A 17,589-nucleotide genomic window follows, 5' to 3' on the forward strand; every position below is an offset into this window, starting at 1 on the left:
GATTTATAAATAAACATCTGCCCTCAGTGTAGGGCTGGGAAATTAATCACAAATTAGATTAAATTGCACTATGGCCTGCAGCAATTTTCAAATCACAGGTGCAACATTTCTTTAACCTGAGATTTGTGCCAAAATACCAGTTTACAGCTTGTTTTTGCAGCAGAGATGTTATGTTATACATATCATGCGATCATTCAATTGACATTTTTTAAAATAGTTTTCCAAAAATCCTACATTTTTATACATTTTTCTTATTGAATATGATAATGATATAAAAATTACCAATCCCTTCAATACAAAAATTCATATCCGACTTGCAATAAGAGTCAAAATCAGCAGTAATTTTAAGTTAAGACATTTTTTCAAACATGTTTAGCCCTTGTTTAATCTAGTATTGTGTTGGTTATAGAATAAACTGATTTATTGCTCATGTTTGTTGGAAGTAACGATCAGAAGTAAGATCAGGAAACTCAGATAAAATTACCTCCGCCCAGGAGGTTGTGTGATCAGGTGGGTTTGTTTGTTTGTTAGCAACACAACTCAAAAAGTTGTAGACGGATTTTGATGAAATTTTCAGGAAATGTCAAAAATGGCATAAGGAAGAACTGATTAGATATTGGGACTGATCTGGATCACTGTCTGGATCCAGGAGCTTTTTTAAAGGATTCTGTGATAGGCCTAATTGCGGAGGTCTGTGTTGTTACCACTTTACACCAGGAGATGGCAGACATGAGTAACTTTAATCCCAGCAGCATTTTTGGGTGTGTTTCTATTCAAAGTTTTGGAGTTTGTAGAGTTTGAAAGGCGCACGCCCGGTCAAGGAGACGAGTCAGAGCGTAACAGAGAGAAAGACAGCGAATTGTAGTGAGAATACTCACAATGCTGGGAGGAATAGAGGAATATTCACCCTCTGCTATGACTTCCAGTCATCTGGTGAGACCATGGGTGAGACTGTCGGTGCGTCTGCTTTTCTAGTTGCATATTTTAAATCGCAATTGCAACATTGGGGGAAAAAAATCTCAATAAAATTATTTTCCAAAATCGTTCAGTCCTACCTCAGTGTCACCTCCTGCACACGACCGTTGCATGAGTTACACACCCATGCATGTGATCAAATATGAAAGCTTGATCTGATCAGCTAGAAACAGGGTTATGCAGCAAATATACCAAACACTAAGTTAAACGAACTCAGTTTTTTATAACCTGTTATAGGCCTGTGCGATATATCGGTTTTATCGATACATTGGATTTTTCTTGTTAGGGCGAATTAAAAAATAAAAATGTAGACTTTTTTACATTCCTCTGTGCTCCTCTTTCTCTCCCCCTGGGACTGCCGTAGTTTAGACCCTCCCCCTCCTTCCCCACAGAGACGTGCAAACAACAGCACGGCTACCTGCGCAAATGCAGAGTTTCATCCCGTAAGAACTAGATATTTCCGTCAGCTGTTTGGACCTGGTTCAGGTTTGCAGCTTCGGACCATGAACACACCACAACACACTGCAATATTTGTAGTGGAAGCAGGAAGGAGGCAGCACGACAAACGTGTGTCACCATCTCAAAGACATGCAGTGGAGTGGCGAAAGCGTGTCTCACTACGGAATTGACAAAAGCTTTACATCTATCAAACACACACTCAAAGCAGCCAATAGCACTGAAATCTAGTGGTGGTCACTTGGAAGTAAACCAGTATCGAGTAACCAGTAATAATAAGGACTGTGTTCGCTTTGCAGAGCGTATGTGTCGGTCTGTTCAGGGCTTTACCACCTCAGTTTGTTGTTTGCTCAGCGCTGCAATGATTCCGCAAAAACAACACTTTGAAATGTGTTTAAACTCCTGACTCTCTTAATAAATCCATGTTCAGTGTTAGAAACGAGCTGTGGCGGTAAACGACACAGAGATGTATGAAGAGATGCAGCTGTAAACACTGCACTTTGCAGAAAGTCGCCGGTACCGCTGCAGAAACGTAGTTGAACAATGATAAAAACGCTACTTCAAAAAATTCCTTCACGATAAAAGTCTGTAGCTGTTGATATTTATTAAGGGCTTTTATTGTGAAAGCCCCCAATAGGAAATAAGGTGTAGTCAATCGTCGCTTGATTCACCTCAGCATTACAGAAGTGAAACCTAAAACTATAGAAGCAGTAACACAATACTGAACATACATAAACACTAATAATAAAAAAACATTTTCCATGTTATGCTCAGACATGAATTCTGTATGCCATCACAGGTTTCTGCAAATAAATGCAGCCTGTCTGTGTTGATGTAAACTCTCCTTGCAGTAAAAAGGTGCATATTTGAGACCAAATTACAGCTTGCTCTTACCCAAGAGGAAAATCCAGTTGGTATTTGTTACATTTAATTCACAAAATAAAAGAAAAACATGTATTTACTTTTTTTTGATCATTAATGTGTTTTTTAAACAAGGATAAGAAAAAAATCGTTTAAAATCGTAAATCGAATTTATTGAAAGAAAATTGGGGATTAGATTTTTTGGCCATATCACCCAGGCCTAACCTGTTATAAACTCTTATCATAAACTACTTACTTGTTCTCCTAGGCCATAAGAGCTGAAGAACTCAATTTACAAAAATGTACTTGTTTTCTACAAAACAACTATTCGGTATCTAGAACTTTTAACTTTGTTTGACAGACTGTGCTGTATCAGAACTGTCCACCTGCTGCTTTAAAAGTTATTTATCAAACAGATCACAGTGTGTGCAGGCTGAGGGATTTACCTTTAAATATCTTAAAGTTAAAAATGGAGACCCACAGAGCTCAGTCTTGAGGCCGCTGTTGTTTACACTGTATATCAACAGTACTGGGCATAAGTTTCCTGATGCAAATGTTAATTTATATGCAGATGACATGCTCATTTATTGCTCTGCTCCTACACAGCATCATACTCTCTGTCACTTGCAACAGGACACTCTGTGTGAGTTAAAATTGGTTTTGAAAACCAAACTCATGATGCTTTCAAACTGAGAAAAAACAGCTGTGGCCAAATCCACATCAACAAGATCTTGCAACATCCTGCTGGCACTGGTGTTTGATCATCTTTGAGTTTGGTCACAGCTGTTAGCATTTGTGTTTTCTGTTAATGCAAAGCATTTTAGATATGCATTTGTGTGAGACCTCCCAGCCACCGTAGGAAACCCCCAGGTAACACTAGCCATTACAAAGCCTTCAGACGTTTTGTTGATCAGCAAACCCTCGTCTGTGGCTTTCCTCTTGTTTTGAAGTGAGGGATCTGTTCAACACAAACGGCGCTCCTTACAGCAACAACTTTTTGGTTTCATGGATGATTTCACATAGTGAAGGGGAAAATCTGTTAAAGTGCCCCTCCTGGTTTATGTCCTCAGCAATCACAGACTGATCTGTGGGCCACTTTTAACTGCTTTTCTCCCTCATTATGAGAGTCAACAGTGAAACTGAAATGTCGGTTTTCTGCTGCATAAGTATCCTGTGTGAGGAGGAGTCTTTGTTGACCACATCCATTCAAAACAGCAGACATTTATAGCTAAATATGTGCACAACATGACTGGTGATATGCCCAAAAAAGGCCAAAAAGCCATTTTTTATTTTAGCTGGGAAAAAAGGAGCAACTCAGCATTTTTTTCTTTACAATCAGAGACAATCTGAAGAGTACAGGAGCAGAGAACAGCTGCAGGATGGATACGAGTCTCGAGCTTTTCTACAGCAGCTACTCCCGTGAAGTTATTTCACCGCTTCCACTGCTCTACACCTCATTCCCTGAAGCCTCATCAGGCCATCTCTCCATCTCCCACAGCAGTAACTTAGGCATGACTCATGTGGGTGCAATGTACTCGGTCGGCTCATCACAGCCTCAGCTGCTGGTGAGGGTAGAGAGGAAAGTATTTGAGGGATTTTCTCCTTCCTTCTTTCTCTCTGTGAAACACAGATGGAGAGAGAGAAGGGTGTCTTGTAATCTGAACGCATAACTGACGATTTTAAGCAACTGAGGGCAAAATACAAAGTTCACAGACATAAACCGAGATGATATTATCAGAGCCAAATAACTGAACGTCAGGATTAAACTCAGAAAAAACATGCCAACAATTTATGAGCATGACAAGCACCTCTGTTAACGTAAACACGTGCACACAGAGAGATCATAAATTACAATCTGTGGAGCCAAAGCCACAGGTGTAAGGAACAAAGAGTCACAGCTATGTAGAGTAAAAATAGCTTTATAGGGCAGAGCAGGAAGGCCAGGAAAAGAAAGAAATGCAGGGGTTAAAACGGGACTGGACAGTGTTTAATATAACAAGTTGGGAGAAATGGGGGCGAAAGTAGAGCACAGCAGACTTAACTAGGATGAAGGGGGAATGCTGCCAGATTGAAAAGTAGTTAAAATGTAATATAATGTGTCTGGAGTTTTACTACTGCACAGCCACAGATGTCCGATACCCCTGCCCCCTTTCAGCTTACCCATTACCAAGCATTATCTTGCTGTCACACCATGCCATTACCAGGCCTTATCTCCCACAGCGGGGGGACAGCGACACAGTAAACTGCTGCTGGGACCAGCTGTAGTCATCTCTTTCTGCAGCATCTTAAGGCCAGACTGCTGTCACTACCACTGCACCCCCATCGGCGAAGCAACACTCCAGAGCGACTACAGCTTTATCGCTACAAATCACCATGTCAGCGAGATAGTACTTACAGAGATTTTGATTTGTTTAACTCTCACTGAAGCCATCAGAATCTCCATATGTCTCTGAACAGTGCTTAAATACAGATGCCCTAATGTTACGGCCCACTTTTTGTGCTGGCAGAGCTTATTTTCAATACAAATGTTTGTGGTGCTCAGTGCAAAAACGCTGTAGGGCACTGATCATCAACTGGCAGCCTGGGGGCCCCCAGAGGATCATTAGATTCAGAAAAGGAGGAAAAGAAGATGCCGTGGTTTTTAATGTCTGCAGCTGTTAAATCAATCCCACAACAATTAATATTGAAATAACTTTGGAATGACTTAACATTTGATCTGTTTTACAATTGTTATAATTATTAGATACACTGCCTGGCCAAAAAAAAAGTCGCCACCTAAAAAAGGTCACACACTCTAATATTTTGTTGGACCACCCTTAGCTTTGATTACAGCACGCATTCGCTGTGGCATTGTTTTGATAAGCTTCTGCAATGTCACAAGATTTATTTCCATCCAGTGTTGCATTAATTTCAATATTGATGATGGGAGAGTCTGACCACTGTGCAAAGCCTTCTCCAGCACATCCCAAAGATTCTCAATGGGGTTAAGGTCTGGACTCTGTGGTGGCCAATCCATGTGTGAAAATGATGTCTCATGCTCCCTGAACCACTCTTTCACAATTTGAGTCCGATGAATCCTGGCATTGTCATCTTGGAATATGCCCGTGCCATTAGGGAAGAAAAAATCCATTGTTTAAGAAATGAGAAGTTACTCATTGCATCAGCTGGGGTTAAATAACTTGTTGCCAGCTGAAAGATAATCGCCCATGCAGTAATTATCCAATAGGAGCCTCGTACCTATTTGCTTAGTTAAATCAAGGTGGTGACTTTTTTTTTGGCCAGGCAGTGTATTTAAAAAAGGGTTAAGGTTGGCAGAAATGCTGCAAAAATGACCAGAAATAGTGGTGAAAAGAGGTTCAAATGAGGCAAAAATTGGTAAAAGAAAAAAAGGGGCAAAGAATATCAAAAACCGGTTACAAATGACAAAAAAAAAAAAAAGTGCAAAAAAAAGTAATGAAAAGGGGTTAAAAATGGCAAAAATAGAAGAAAAGTGGCAAAATGGGGATGAAACATGGAGGAAAAGTGGTTTAAATGAGTTAAAGAATGGCAAAAAACATGTTAAAGAGGCAAAAAGTAGCAAAAATGTGTTAAAAGTGGCAAAAATTGTTTTTAAAGTTGCAAAAATTGTTGGAAAAAAATTTAACAAAAAGGGGTTCAAAAGTGGCAAAAACGGATAAAATTGGCACAAAGGGGATAAAAATGCAATCAGTTTCAAAAGGGGTTAAAATCTTGCAAAAATTTCGTTAAAGAAGCAAAAAGGGCTTAAAAGTGTCAAAACTTAGTTAATACTAGTACTAAATCACAACTGCGGAGGGCCCATCCTCCGGGATTTTCAGGGGTCCAGCCAGTTCTGTGTCAGGCCCCTTGTTTCCTGCTGCATTATAGATAACAGGGATAGATCTCACTGGTGATTCCTAAAAATGTCCTGCATTTTGAAAGGAAATACAAATACTACTACAATAATATTTCAATCAATCAAACCCATATATATTTATTTAATTTTTGTTTATTTTAAAGTCTGGCCCCCAGAGTTTCTGTCAGGACTAAATCTGGCCCTTGTGTGAATGTAGTTGATGACCCCTGCTGTAGGGCGTCACTGTGCTCACAGAACTCTCAGCTGAAACAAAGTTTTTGAACATCCCTGCACGTCTCAATGTCACATTGAGACTTGCAGCTCACATGCCAGGACTTGATTCTTGTGCATTATATGTTTTTTTTTCCCTGAATAAATTAAAATGGTGATCAAGTGAGTTAAAAATGGTCATATGGGTAAAAGGGAGACGAGCTAATGCTGCTAGCTCTGGAAGTGCTGCCTACATGCATTCATCAAATGTAACAGTATAAATTAGATGATGGGCCACATTTATCAGCCCCGGTCTGATTCCAAACACTAGTATAAATACCTGATATGAAATCAGATATTTTAAAGCCATAAATAATATTCTCATTGTTTTTGCTGGTATTATGTTTAAGGTTACACAAAGCTCTGTTAAACCTGAAACAGCATTTCTTATTCAAAGACCAAAACCTATTTTAACATGCATAAAACTTCATATTCCCAATGAATTCATAGAAACTTTGTGCAACTGTCATGTTTTCAAATTAAATATTTGAAACTTAAATGCACTGTAAAAAATAGCTGCAACAACTGTAGACAAGCAACAGTAGCACGGGGCTACTGCAGCAAACTGAATACTTAAAAAACCAATGCAATAATGAAAAATGTCAATATGTCAAATTAAATATTTACACAAAACATCAAGTAAATAAAAAGCCAACTGAACAGGATATATCTAGGGACTATTGTAGCAGGAAGCAACAGATGTGAAGATTTCAAATGAAAAAATAACAAATATGAACAAGCAGCCACTGAAAGCACTACATTTCCCGATGTGGACCTTCACATTAAAAGCACTTGAAGAAAACAACTGGTGACTTTTATTGTGAAGGACCAGTTGTGTTTACAGTCAGCGCCCATATCTTTAAATAATCATGGACTTAAAACGAGGGAGTTTTGATTTAAAACACAACTTTACACTGTTGTAATACGAGTCGCTGCAGCTCGTATTAGAGCGACAGACAGGCTGATAGCATGGACCCCTTTAGTTTGACCTCCAATATAAAATATGAATATCAGACCGATATTGGATCGGATCTCCCCTATTGCTCTCTTTCTCTCTCCATGCTCTGATCGGCTGATTATGGGTGTTCACCCTCCTAATTACTCAGCAAATCAGATTCTGCCACATCATCGTTTGACCAATCATCATGCACCTGTCAGATTTTAAATCTATTATCCACTCTCTCAGTCAGCCTGTCGCTTAGTGTGGACGCTGCAACACTCCTCCACCCCAGCCACCTCCACTCAGTTCATCAGCATCCAGTCCAGATCATCACAGGTCTCCTGCTCAGTCTCCTCCGCCATGCCAACTCATTGGCTCCTGTCCCAGTTTCTCAGAAGTCTCCTCATCTGATCCCGAATCCCTCAACTCCACCATCAGTGTGTAGACTCCATAGGGGGGTATCCTATTCCTGCCGTTTGCCTCACTACCCCTTCAAATACATGAAATCATCACGATGGAGTCTAATCACCAAGGACTTTGCACATTTCTCTTTCATTAAATGTGTAAAATAAATTATTGTTTAACTAGTGTTAAGTCTCTCCTGATTGAGAAATAATCTTCTATGATGCAGTAAACAAAAAAGCCAGTAGGAGGCAGCAAACAGTAAACTGCATGATGCAGCATTCTTCAACTCAAAACAAACAAAAAAGAGAAAGCCTATTTTGCAGCCAGCAGGACTAAAAACAAACACTGAATGCTCCAATTTTTTCAAATACCAGAGGTCAATGGTTGGATATGAGTCATGTTAAATGCAAGATAATGAAATACAGGATAAAATATTGCCATTAACATACGATAAGACACCAGGCTAATTAGCAGTTAGACAGCTAGGCTCTCTGCACCAGGCCAGTGCAGGCTGTCCAAACCAGCACTGAACGACACTGTAAAGTCGACTTTGTTAGCAGGATGGGAAGATAACAAGCAGCTCTTTTAATGCCTTATTTGTAAGGACTTTAGTCGTACAGCGTTGTTAATGACAAAGGCTTCTGGTAGCTGCTTAACGATTGTGAGTAACGCTGTTTAATCTCCACTGGTTTATTGAAGAAACTGCAAAGCCTACTCTGAAAGGAGATGAATGGCAGAAAGATGATCAAGCTAACATGCAGACTTAAAGTGAAGCTGAATATTTTTGTGGAACCAAAATAAAAGCAAATGTGAAAATCACTTTAATCATAGCATGATATGCTATCGTGATATGCATGCTGTTGTGGCCTCAGTAGATACCTATCATATCGTAAAGCTGTAGGAAATACCCAAAAGGCCCTTATTCATTGAAAGTAGGTTAAAAATGCACAAACACAGGTTATTACACAATACGTTAGGTGTTTTGTTATATATGAGTCCTCTGCTGACAGTGAGAGTTGGGGTTAAACAGGCAGACGGATGCAGAAGCTGTGAATTTGTTATGTAACAGCACGACCAGAGAAAATCAAAGCAAGTCAACCTTTCGTCCATCGAAACCTCCAGCCCCCGCCTCTCCTTTACAATACCGTGGGGGGTAATTAGGGATGGATAATTGGAGTGCAAAAATCCAACAGTATAGGAGCCAATTTTTTTAGGGAAAAGGACTGAATTCCAGAGCCGAGTGCCAACGGATTGAACAGGCTCCAAAACACATGCCAGGTCTTTTGTTCTGCACCCCGACTCTTTTGTTTCACCTGCTGCAGCACTCATTACAGGGAGCTTTACCTGTCAGACAGCATACCCTCTCTATATTTGATCACTTAAACTGTGTTTAATTGCTGCAGAGCCTTTCACTTTAGAAGAGAGGCCATGTGGGAAACTGAAGCTTTGTGATAACATGAACATTTGGGTACATAATGTCCAGCTGAACAGAGTACAAGTAACAGTGTGTGTTCAGCTGCTATAGCTCTGTCTGTGGTTTATCATGACTTTTTAACTTTGGCCTTGAATGCTCCTAATTGTCCGATAATGATCGTTTTATGCATACTATTTGTAGGTTGCATTACACTTGGTTTTTGTCATGCATATGGAATTTATTTTAATATCCTGAAAACAATCGATATAGCAATTGCATTGTTGAAGAAAAAATCATGAAAAGAATAAATAATCTGCAGATTGGCTGGCCTGTCATCACTCAGCTGTTGATCTTGCACCATGAGTGAAGCACATTCTCCTTTTACCATGCCTCCTTTAGTCCTCCTGACAAGCTGCCAGATTAAAAGACCAGGAACAAGACTCCCCAGGGGCATTTTTAGCTATTGACAGATTCTGAAAGTGTGGTTAGAAATTAGATTAAATCGCAATATGGCCTGCTGCAATTTTCAAATCGCAAACGGTACAATATTTCATTCACTTGAAATGTGTCAAAATACCAGTTTAACAAATCAGATTTTTTGTAGCGGCAGAGATTTTATACACATAATGCAAACATTCAAGTGTCAGTTTCTTCTATTATGGTGTACAAAAATCCTCTTTCTTGTTTTTTATGTATGTTTTTCTTCATTAAATGATGACATAAAAATGATCGTACCCCTAAACAAAGCAAATGACATCACATTTGCAACTAGAATGGCCGTCTGAGGCGGCAGACCCACGCCGAAGCAGCGCCACTGAGGAACTCACGCTCCCATTGATTACTATGGTGTTCAAAATTTCGAAGTCCAAGAAAAACCGAACGGGGGCGCGGATCATCACCAAAATCTAATGGATTCTTCCCTGTCACTATCCCAATACTCCCTGAAAGTTTGGTGAAGATCCGACTTTCCGTTCTCGAGTTATTTTGTACACATACAAACTAACAAAGAAAGAAAGATAAGGAACCCTTTACATAACCCCCTGCTGATTTTATCAGCGTGGGTAATAAGAGCTAGAATAGTTAGCTCCTTCTATCTAAAACTGATGAAGCCTAGCGTTACTTCACTGAGTCATACCCCAGCTGTGATCAGCTGGTACTACACGATGGCAATCACGGCCCTGTCCCGACTTTTTGAGATGCCATCAAATTCAGAATGAGCTTCCATGAAATGGTAAAATGCTGAAACATCTCATATGTTCTCCTGTGAATCAAATATCTGAAATATGTTTGTGAGATTTGCAAATCACTGCACTGTTTTTATTTACTTTCTACACAGCATCCCAACTTTTTTGGAATTATGGATGTATTAAAGAGCGTTCATTATATAATATTTACCTTTTAAATACAATTTTGGAATCTCTCTAAAAACAGTTCAGTAAAACCTGAGCTGGTCCTACAATTACTTTAATAATGATAGCATCATGCATTGATCCTACAGTCTGAGAACCTGCAGTTTTGTAGCCTGAGACATCACTGCCATCATATCTGCTACTTTCTATAGAAGTCATCACCACTCTCATTTCTGCTGCTCTCCTAAACCTGCTCTGTAACCGTCACAGTCAGTGCAGCGCTGTGCTGCCTCCCTCACATGTTTCTGTGCTGTCAACACTTTCTAAAGATAACACCTCCACTTCACCCCCATCCCAGAGACCCCTCTCTCCATCCGCCTGCTACAGTCTAGAACAACTCTACAGCAACAGAGACGGCTAAAATTAACCCTTAAACAAGGACTTCTGATTGGCACCGTGATGGGCCTGCAGACCACAAGCCTGACAGACCGAGAGGTTAGGACAGAGGGCACATATCGAGAAAAAAGAGGGATATAAAAGTAGATTAGAAAAGAATGATTCAGAGCAAAACCTACAGCTGCGATGCAGGGCGTAAACAAAAAGATGAGTTCCTGTAAAATTGACCTCAATCTCCCTTGGGGAGCCACGCAGTGAGAGCTGGATCATTAAAGTGCCATGAAGGCCTCTCCAGAGCGGCTGCAGGGTTTGTGCTTACTCCAGCAGTCAAACTCGATGTGTTCAGTGTTTTATATACATCAGAGAAACTCATTTACTCGTCCACATTATCACTCTCTCACACACACATGCAACATCCTTAATCCCTAGCTGGACGGCCTGGGTGTAATTTGATCTTTCCGTTAGCATCCGTGCCAAGAAACGCCAATGTGGGCCGCCTTTCTCACAGTTAAGATCTGAGGATCATTGAATGGAGCAGGTCACAAACTCGGAGATCTCCCTTATGTTTGACCTGAATACAATCAAATCCTGATCCGTTCAATCACAGCTGAGAGCTGATGAAGACAGCGAGATTAAGAGGAACCGTAAGGAATTGATCCTTTCCTGTACTTAAGTCACAACTAAATTAACCGTCAGGTACGTTGAACAGGTAGTTTATCGACACACGTAACTGTGAGTCAGCTGCAGTTTGTTTCCTTGATTGTAGGACTTTCTATCTGGCGATAGTGTGGCGTCCACTACTCAGGCGATTTGAAGGTCAAGTCCTCTGAAGATTAGAGAGCGTTAAACGGGTAGATAAGTGGAGAGCACTGAGGCATCGCAGATAGGGGGGTGGCAAATGGTCAGTAGATCTCTAAAGTGAATGGATCGCTCCAGCGTTATCTGATTACACATCTGTTTAATGCAGCAGAATTACAGAGTATCAGGATCTGGTTGCTGATCAGCATCTGTGCCATGCTGGATGGAATCTGGATGGCGGTCAATAATTCCAGCAAACTCTGTCATCAAGTCTTGGCAGCGGGTAAAATCTTAGTTTTACTCATGCCCTTCAAAAGGAAATGAAACTTGTGGAGATCATGCAGCTTTTAATTTGGAAAAAAATGTGAAACTAGAACTAGATCCAGGCTTTTTTGTCAAATCTTCAGACCGAGCAATGGAAACATCTCTTTTAAAGAGTTTCTTTTATGGGTGCATGTTTTGCATCTGCATGAGAGAAAGTTACAGCTCACTACTATTTTTACTTTGATTTTTTATATTTCTTCAATCACTTCTGTGTTTAACCCTCAGGCATCACTTTAATCTCCTACCCTTTAAAGTCACTGAGGACAAAAATGTCCACTTCCAAAAAACTGCTATAAAAACTTAACAGATCAATATTTTTTTCTGCCTTTTTTGCATAAATCTCTTAAACTTCAGCTGTGCTCAAAACTACCAAACATTCAATTATTTTGAGGATTTTAACCCTTTAAATGCCAGTTTGATTACTTAAAGATCAAAAAATGTGGTTTGAATGGGAGTCAATGGGACATTTTTGTCCACAAGTGGCTCAAACAGATAGTAAATATTAAATCAGATGCTACACAAAAACCAATGATGCTTCAAAGTCAATATTTTGGCTAATGTTTGACATACCCAGGACTGGTTTAAAAAACACCCCCCACCCCCCCAACATTAGTTATCTGGAAAATAATTACTGTTTTGTGTGGGGTTTTTTTAGAAAAAATATGACCATCCTGTAATCAAACTGGCATTTAAAGGGTTAAAACCCTCAAAATTATTCAATAATTGTTTTTTTTTATCAGAACTGAAGTTGACCAAAAGATTTGACCAAGAAAAGCAGAAAAAAAATATTAATGTGCACTATTGTTATTGCCATTTTTGGAAGTGGACGTTTTTGTCCTTAATGACTCTAAAGTCACAAAAAAACAAAAAACAAAAATGCATCAGAGTCAATAGTTTGGCTAACCATTGACATGTCCAAGCTGGATTTAGAAATAATGCCCCAGCCATCCAACATTTACTTTGAGGAAGATATCACCTTTTTTTTCCATAAAAACAATTGCTTTAAGTAATTAAATTGGCATTTGAAGGGTTAAAATCCTCAAAATGATTGAATGTTTGGTATTTTTGAGCACAGCTGAAGTTGTTTAAGAGATTTATGCAAAAAAGCAGAAAAAAATATTAATCTGTTAAGTTTTTATAGTATTTTTTTTTTTGGAAGTGGACATTTTTGTCCTTAATGGCTTTAAAAGGGTAGTAAATTTGTTTCACAGGGTTCCCCTGACCTATGAGAGAAATTTAAATTTAAATCAAAAATTTGCCTACAAAGATACTTTGTTGCAAAAAATTAGACCATATGCACTAACACGGCCAAATGGTGAGCAGAGAAAGAGGAAACATTTGCCAAAATGGACAAAAGTGTCCCTAGTGATGCCTGAGGGTTAATACAAGTTTTAAACCACTTTCCAATGTAGCTCACATAAACTATGTGGTTTATTTTGTATGTGGGTTGCACGTTTTTCTTCCAGCACCACCTTTGACCTCGCCACATTCCCAACCAATCTGAGGCGCTGATTCAAGGATCCAGAATTAGCACGGCTATCACTGGCATGGAGAATGTTGGCCATGTGGACAAACATGAAACACAGAACGAGTCAGAGAAAGAAGCAGCAGTTTCGTCTTTGCGGTTTGAAAGACAATAACTGCATTATCATGAAGTTGTTACAGAGGTTTCAAAAGAAAACATGGGAATATTTCCTCCAAATTTCATGGAAATCTATCGGAATAGTTACAAAGAAATGAAAACCAGGTCAAAACCAGGTCTGCCAGATCCTGCACATATAACCTTGTGCATTTTGACTTCTGTCAGGCTGTTAGGACTGTAAGGTATGAGGCTATTAAACACTTTCTATCTCTAACATGCGTCACAAATAGATTAACTCCAGCTGTGTTGGGTCATGTATATTTAAGATAGTAGATCATGATGCATTAAAAAAGTCAGAGGAAGAGTATGGTGGCCCATAGTTGCTGCTAAATAAACCCTTTAACAGGAGCTTACTGGTATGTGGACCTTTTCAGCTTCTTTATTGGCCGTGTGCAGACATGTGACTACTATGTATGTCACTGCAGTGTGAGCTGGAGAGTAGTGGTAGGCATCAGGCTACAGTGCATTTAACAGAGGTGAAAAAGTACCAGACTATTATACACAAGAAAAGTACAGTTACTCTGGTTAAAATCTACTCAAGTAGAAGTAAAAATGCTGGTCTATAAATTAGCTAAAGTAAAAGTAAAGTGTAAGTCATTTTAAATCTACCCAAAATACTGAATAGACTGTATGTTTGATACCTAAGGGGCTTTCACAGTGAAATATGACCTGTCCTTAATGTGCAATAGCAACAAGAAAATATGGAACTCCAGCTAGGTTATTTATTATGAGGTGTGACCTGACCTAAACTACAATGCAACGGCTGGTTTTAGAAGAAATATGGAATCATACAAGGGCTGGAAAATTATTTGTAAACTAGATTAAATCACATTATGGCCTGCTGCAATTTACAAATTGCAGAAGTTGCAATTTTCTTTCTTAGTCAGTAATTATGTTGACAGTGTATTTGGGGAATTAACAAAAATGAACAGAATTAGCCCGCTTAAATCAGTCTCTCAGATGGGAACAGTCCTCTCAGAGCCCACAAAAGCAGAGAAGATTGCAAGGATCAGTCTGAATTTCTCTGACAAAAGATAGAAACATTAAAGCTTCTACTGTAGCTGTCCTTGAGAATACCCCTTTGTTTAGTTTTATCCTCATCAGACATGTATTTACCTGCCAACACTCCTGTGTTCCCCGGATTTCTCCTCTAGTTTTATGACATCTCCCACCCAACTCCTGTTTTGTCACTTCTCCCGGGAAACTCCCGTAATTTTTATGTCTCTACTATATTATAGGCTAATTCATGAATGCAGAGCTAGACATTTTGTAAATCCGTCTGAGGATACTATAGTGTATGAATCACGTAACATGCACACCATCACATCTGCAACCCCTCTGTCCCTGAGACCTGGCAACCCACAACCTGACTGAAGGAGTGAAGCTGAACTCTGCAGGAGCCAACAGACGAGATGAGAGTGAGGTAGACAAACAGGACAAAATAAGACAGCACTGGTATCGTTTTTCAGCTGCTCCTCTGTCTTTATCCCTTCTCTGCCTTCTGATAAAACCTTATCTTATTGCCCATGTAACATTCAGCACCCTCCTGTCTTGTTTTCTGATGATAAAGTTAACAAAGTCAGGATTTCTTTGGAGTGGATGAAACAAAACAGTTCCTCAAGGCAGTTCTTCTGACCTTCTTTGCTTGGCTTTTGCTCTGATATCCTTCTCAGCTGTGAGGCCTTCTATAGAGAGGTTTATGCCTTTCCAAATCATGGCCAAACAATTTTATTTAGCACAGGTGGACTCCAATCAAGGTGTGGAAACATCTCAAAGATCCAGAGAAATGGGAGGAGCCTGAGCCAGATTTCAACTGCTGTTGCAAAGGGTAGGGCAAATTAGACTAAATTGCAATTTGGCCTGCTGCAATTTACAAATTGTAGAAGTTGCAATATTTCTTTAACTTGAAATGTGTCAAAATACCAGTTTAATAATGTTTGGCACCAGCAGAGATTGTATACACATTATGCAAACATTTCAGTGCCACTTTTTTGTAATGGTTTACAAAAATCCTTCTTTTTGTTTTATGTATGTTTTTCTTAATCAAAGTGAGTGACATAAAAATGATAATGCCTTTAGACAAAGCAAATGACATCACATTTGCAATATGAAATATTGAGCTCATTCTAAATAAAACTGATGAAGCCTAGCTTTACTTCACGAGTCATACCCCAGCTGCTATCAGCTGGTAGCCAGCCTCACCTCCTCCACCCCAGCTGCCTCCTTCATAGCTTAAAGCTTGTTTCACCTCCATATTCAGACTCATGCTACTATGCTAAATAATTTCATTGTTTTCAATGCACATGGTCTTATTTATGGATTAATTATTGCTTGAATTTGTCAAAAAATACATTCAATTGCATTTTCAATCACAATCGCAATATTGGGGAAAAAAATCGCAATTAGATTATTTTTGCAACTTGTTCAGCCCTAGCAAAGGGTCTGAATACTTATGTCAATGTGGTATTTTACTGTATATAGATTAATGAGAAAAAAATAAATTTAAACAGCTGCAACATAACAAAACAGAAAAAAGTGAAGATGTTCTTAATAGTTTCTGAATGCACTTGTTTTTCAGCATTGGAGACTGAGTCCTGCTTCACTATGCATCTTCCTGAATCTCCTATCATGCCTTGTTTTCCACTGTTAATATTGCCTTCCTATTTCTATATTTTAGTAACCCCTTCTTCCACTCAATGACATCCCTTTACTTCATCATCCCTTCTTTTCACCAGTGTAGTCAGAAACATCACAGTGGGGGAAAAGGCTGAGCTGCACAGTAAAAGTGTAGAAACACATTAACCTGCATACACACAACAGAAAAGACCATTTTTCCTCACTAGACCATGCCAGAGCTCCCGGCATAAGCTGTATGCTTCAGAAAATTACTGACACCACTGCAGCACTAGAATGAAAAAGAAGCTAAGACACCAGTCAAACCTGCCTCTGAGTGGGAGGTCTCAGAGTTGACCTCAGCATGCACCAACCGGGACAGTCGTCTGAATGTGTTGAACAGCGTGTTCTGAGGTCTACTGTATGTGTTTGACTGTGCACGTGTGTGTGTGCGTGGAGCAACTCCTGCTAAACACATATCTGAACGCAGCACTCACCGATGCAGGCGTGCACACGGACGGTCAGCTGGGTCCGTAGAATAACACTGTGCTTCTTCCCCCTGGACCTGACGGAGGCAGGAGCAGAAAGACTCATTATTTATTCACATATATCTTTATGTCAGCAATCAAGCCTTGTTTCTGCACACATTAATTTCATTTCCTGACAAAAATGAACATGTTTCATGTGCTTTCATGTATGACAAAGAAGTAAAGCTCAAAAATAAAGCAGCAGGTGCTACAGCACTGGAAAAAGCAATTAATCATTTTACTCTGCTAAAAAGAATACGAATAAACATTTCATACATATTTAAGCTGTTTCATATCACAGTGATGTGTACGTTGGTATATAAGCTGAATAATACTACCACTCTGAATCAAAATGCAAACATATACACACAGAAGCAATCATCAAGTGTGGCAGGAACCAACGTCAGACTTTTATCTAGCACAGCATTTTCTTATCAGGAAAAGAAGTGAACTGATCTGTTTTTGTTGTCAACAAAATCGGAACAAGTTCGATTCTTTGTGAAATTTCGCATCAGTCCAAGTCATTTAAATGGGTGTGATGGTTCAAAACAGTGCCCGCTGCTTTCTCCTCGCTTGCTCACCCCCACCTCCTTCCTCTCTCTCTCCCTTTCTCTCGCCCTGAAACCTCACTTTAAACACCAAAGTTTGCTCATTTATTATGTGGATATCAACCATGGAGATATAACAGATAGATGGGTGATTTATGATTCAGATCAGCACCCGTTGCCTTATTCTCTCTCGCTCACTCACCCCCGCTAAACTCCTC

At 39.5% G+C, this 17,589-nt stretch overlaps 1 protein-coding gene across 6 annotated transcripts in view; it reads right to left on the reverse strand.

The window, feature by feature from the left end:
- Positions 1 to 17,589, reverse strand: part of fhod3a (formin homology 2 domain containing 3a) — a 118,366-nt gene that overhangs the window by 81,312 nt on the left and 19,465 nt on the right. For all 6 annotated transcript variants that reach the window (XM_041808734.1, XM_041808733.1, XM_041808735.1 and 3 more), the window contains exon 3: positions 16,794 to 16,861. In XM_041808734.1, coding sequence (XP_041664668.1) covers positions 16,794 to 16,861 — 68 coding nt within the window. The remainder of the gene's footprint in view (positions 1 to 16,793; positions 16,862 to 17,589) is intronic.

This window comes from Cheilinus undulatus, linkage group 16 (assembly GCF_018320785.1).
Source record: "Cheilinus undulatus linkage group 16, ASM1832078v1, whole genome shotgun sequence".
NCBI classification, from domain to species: domain Eukaryota; kingdom Metazoa; phylum Chordata; class Actinopteri; order Labriformes; family Labridae; genus Cheilinus; species Cheilinus undulatus.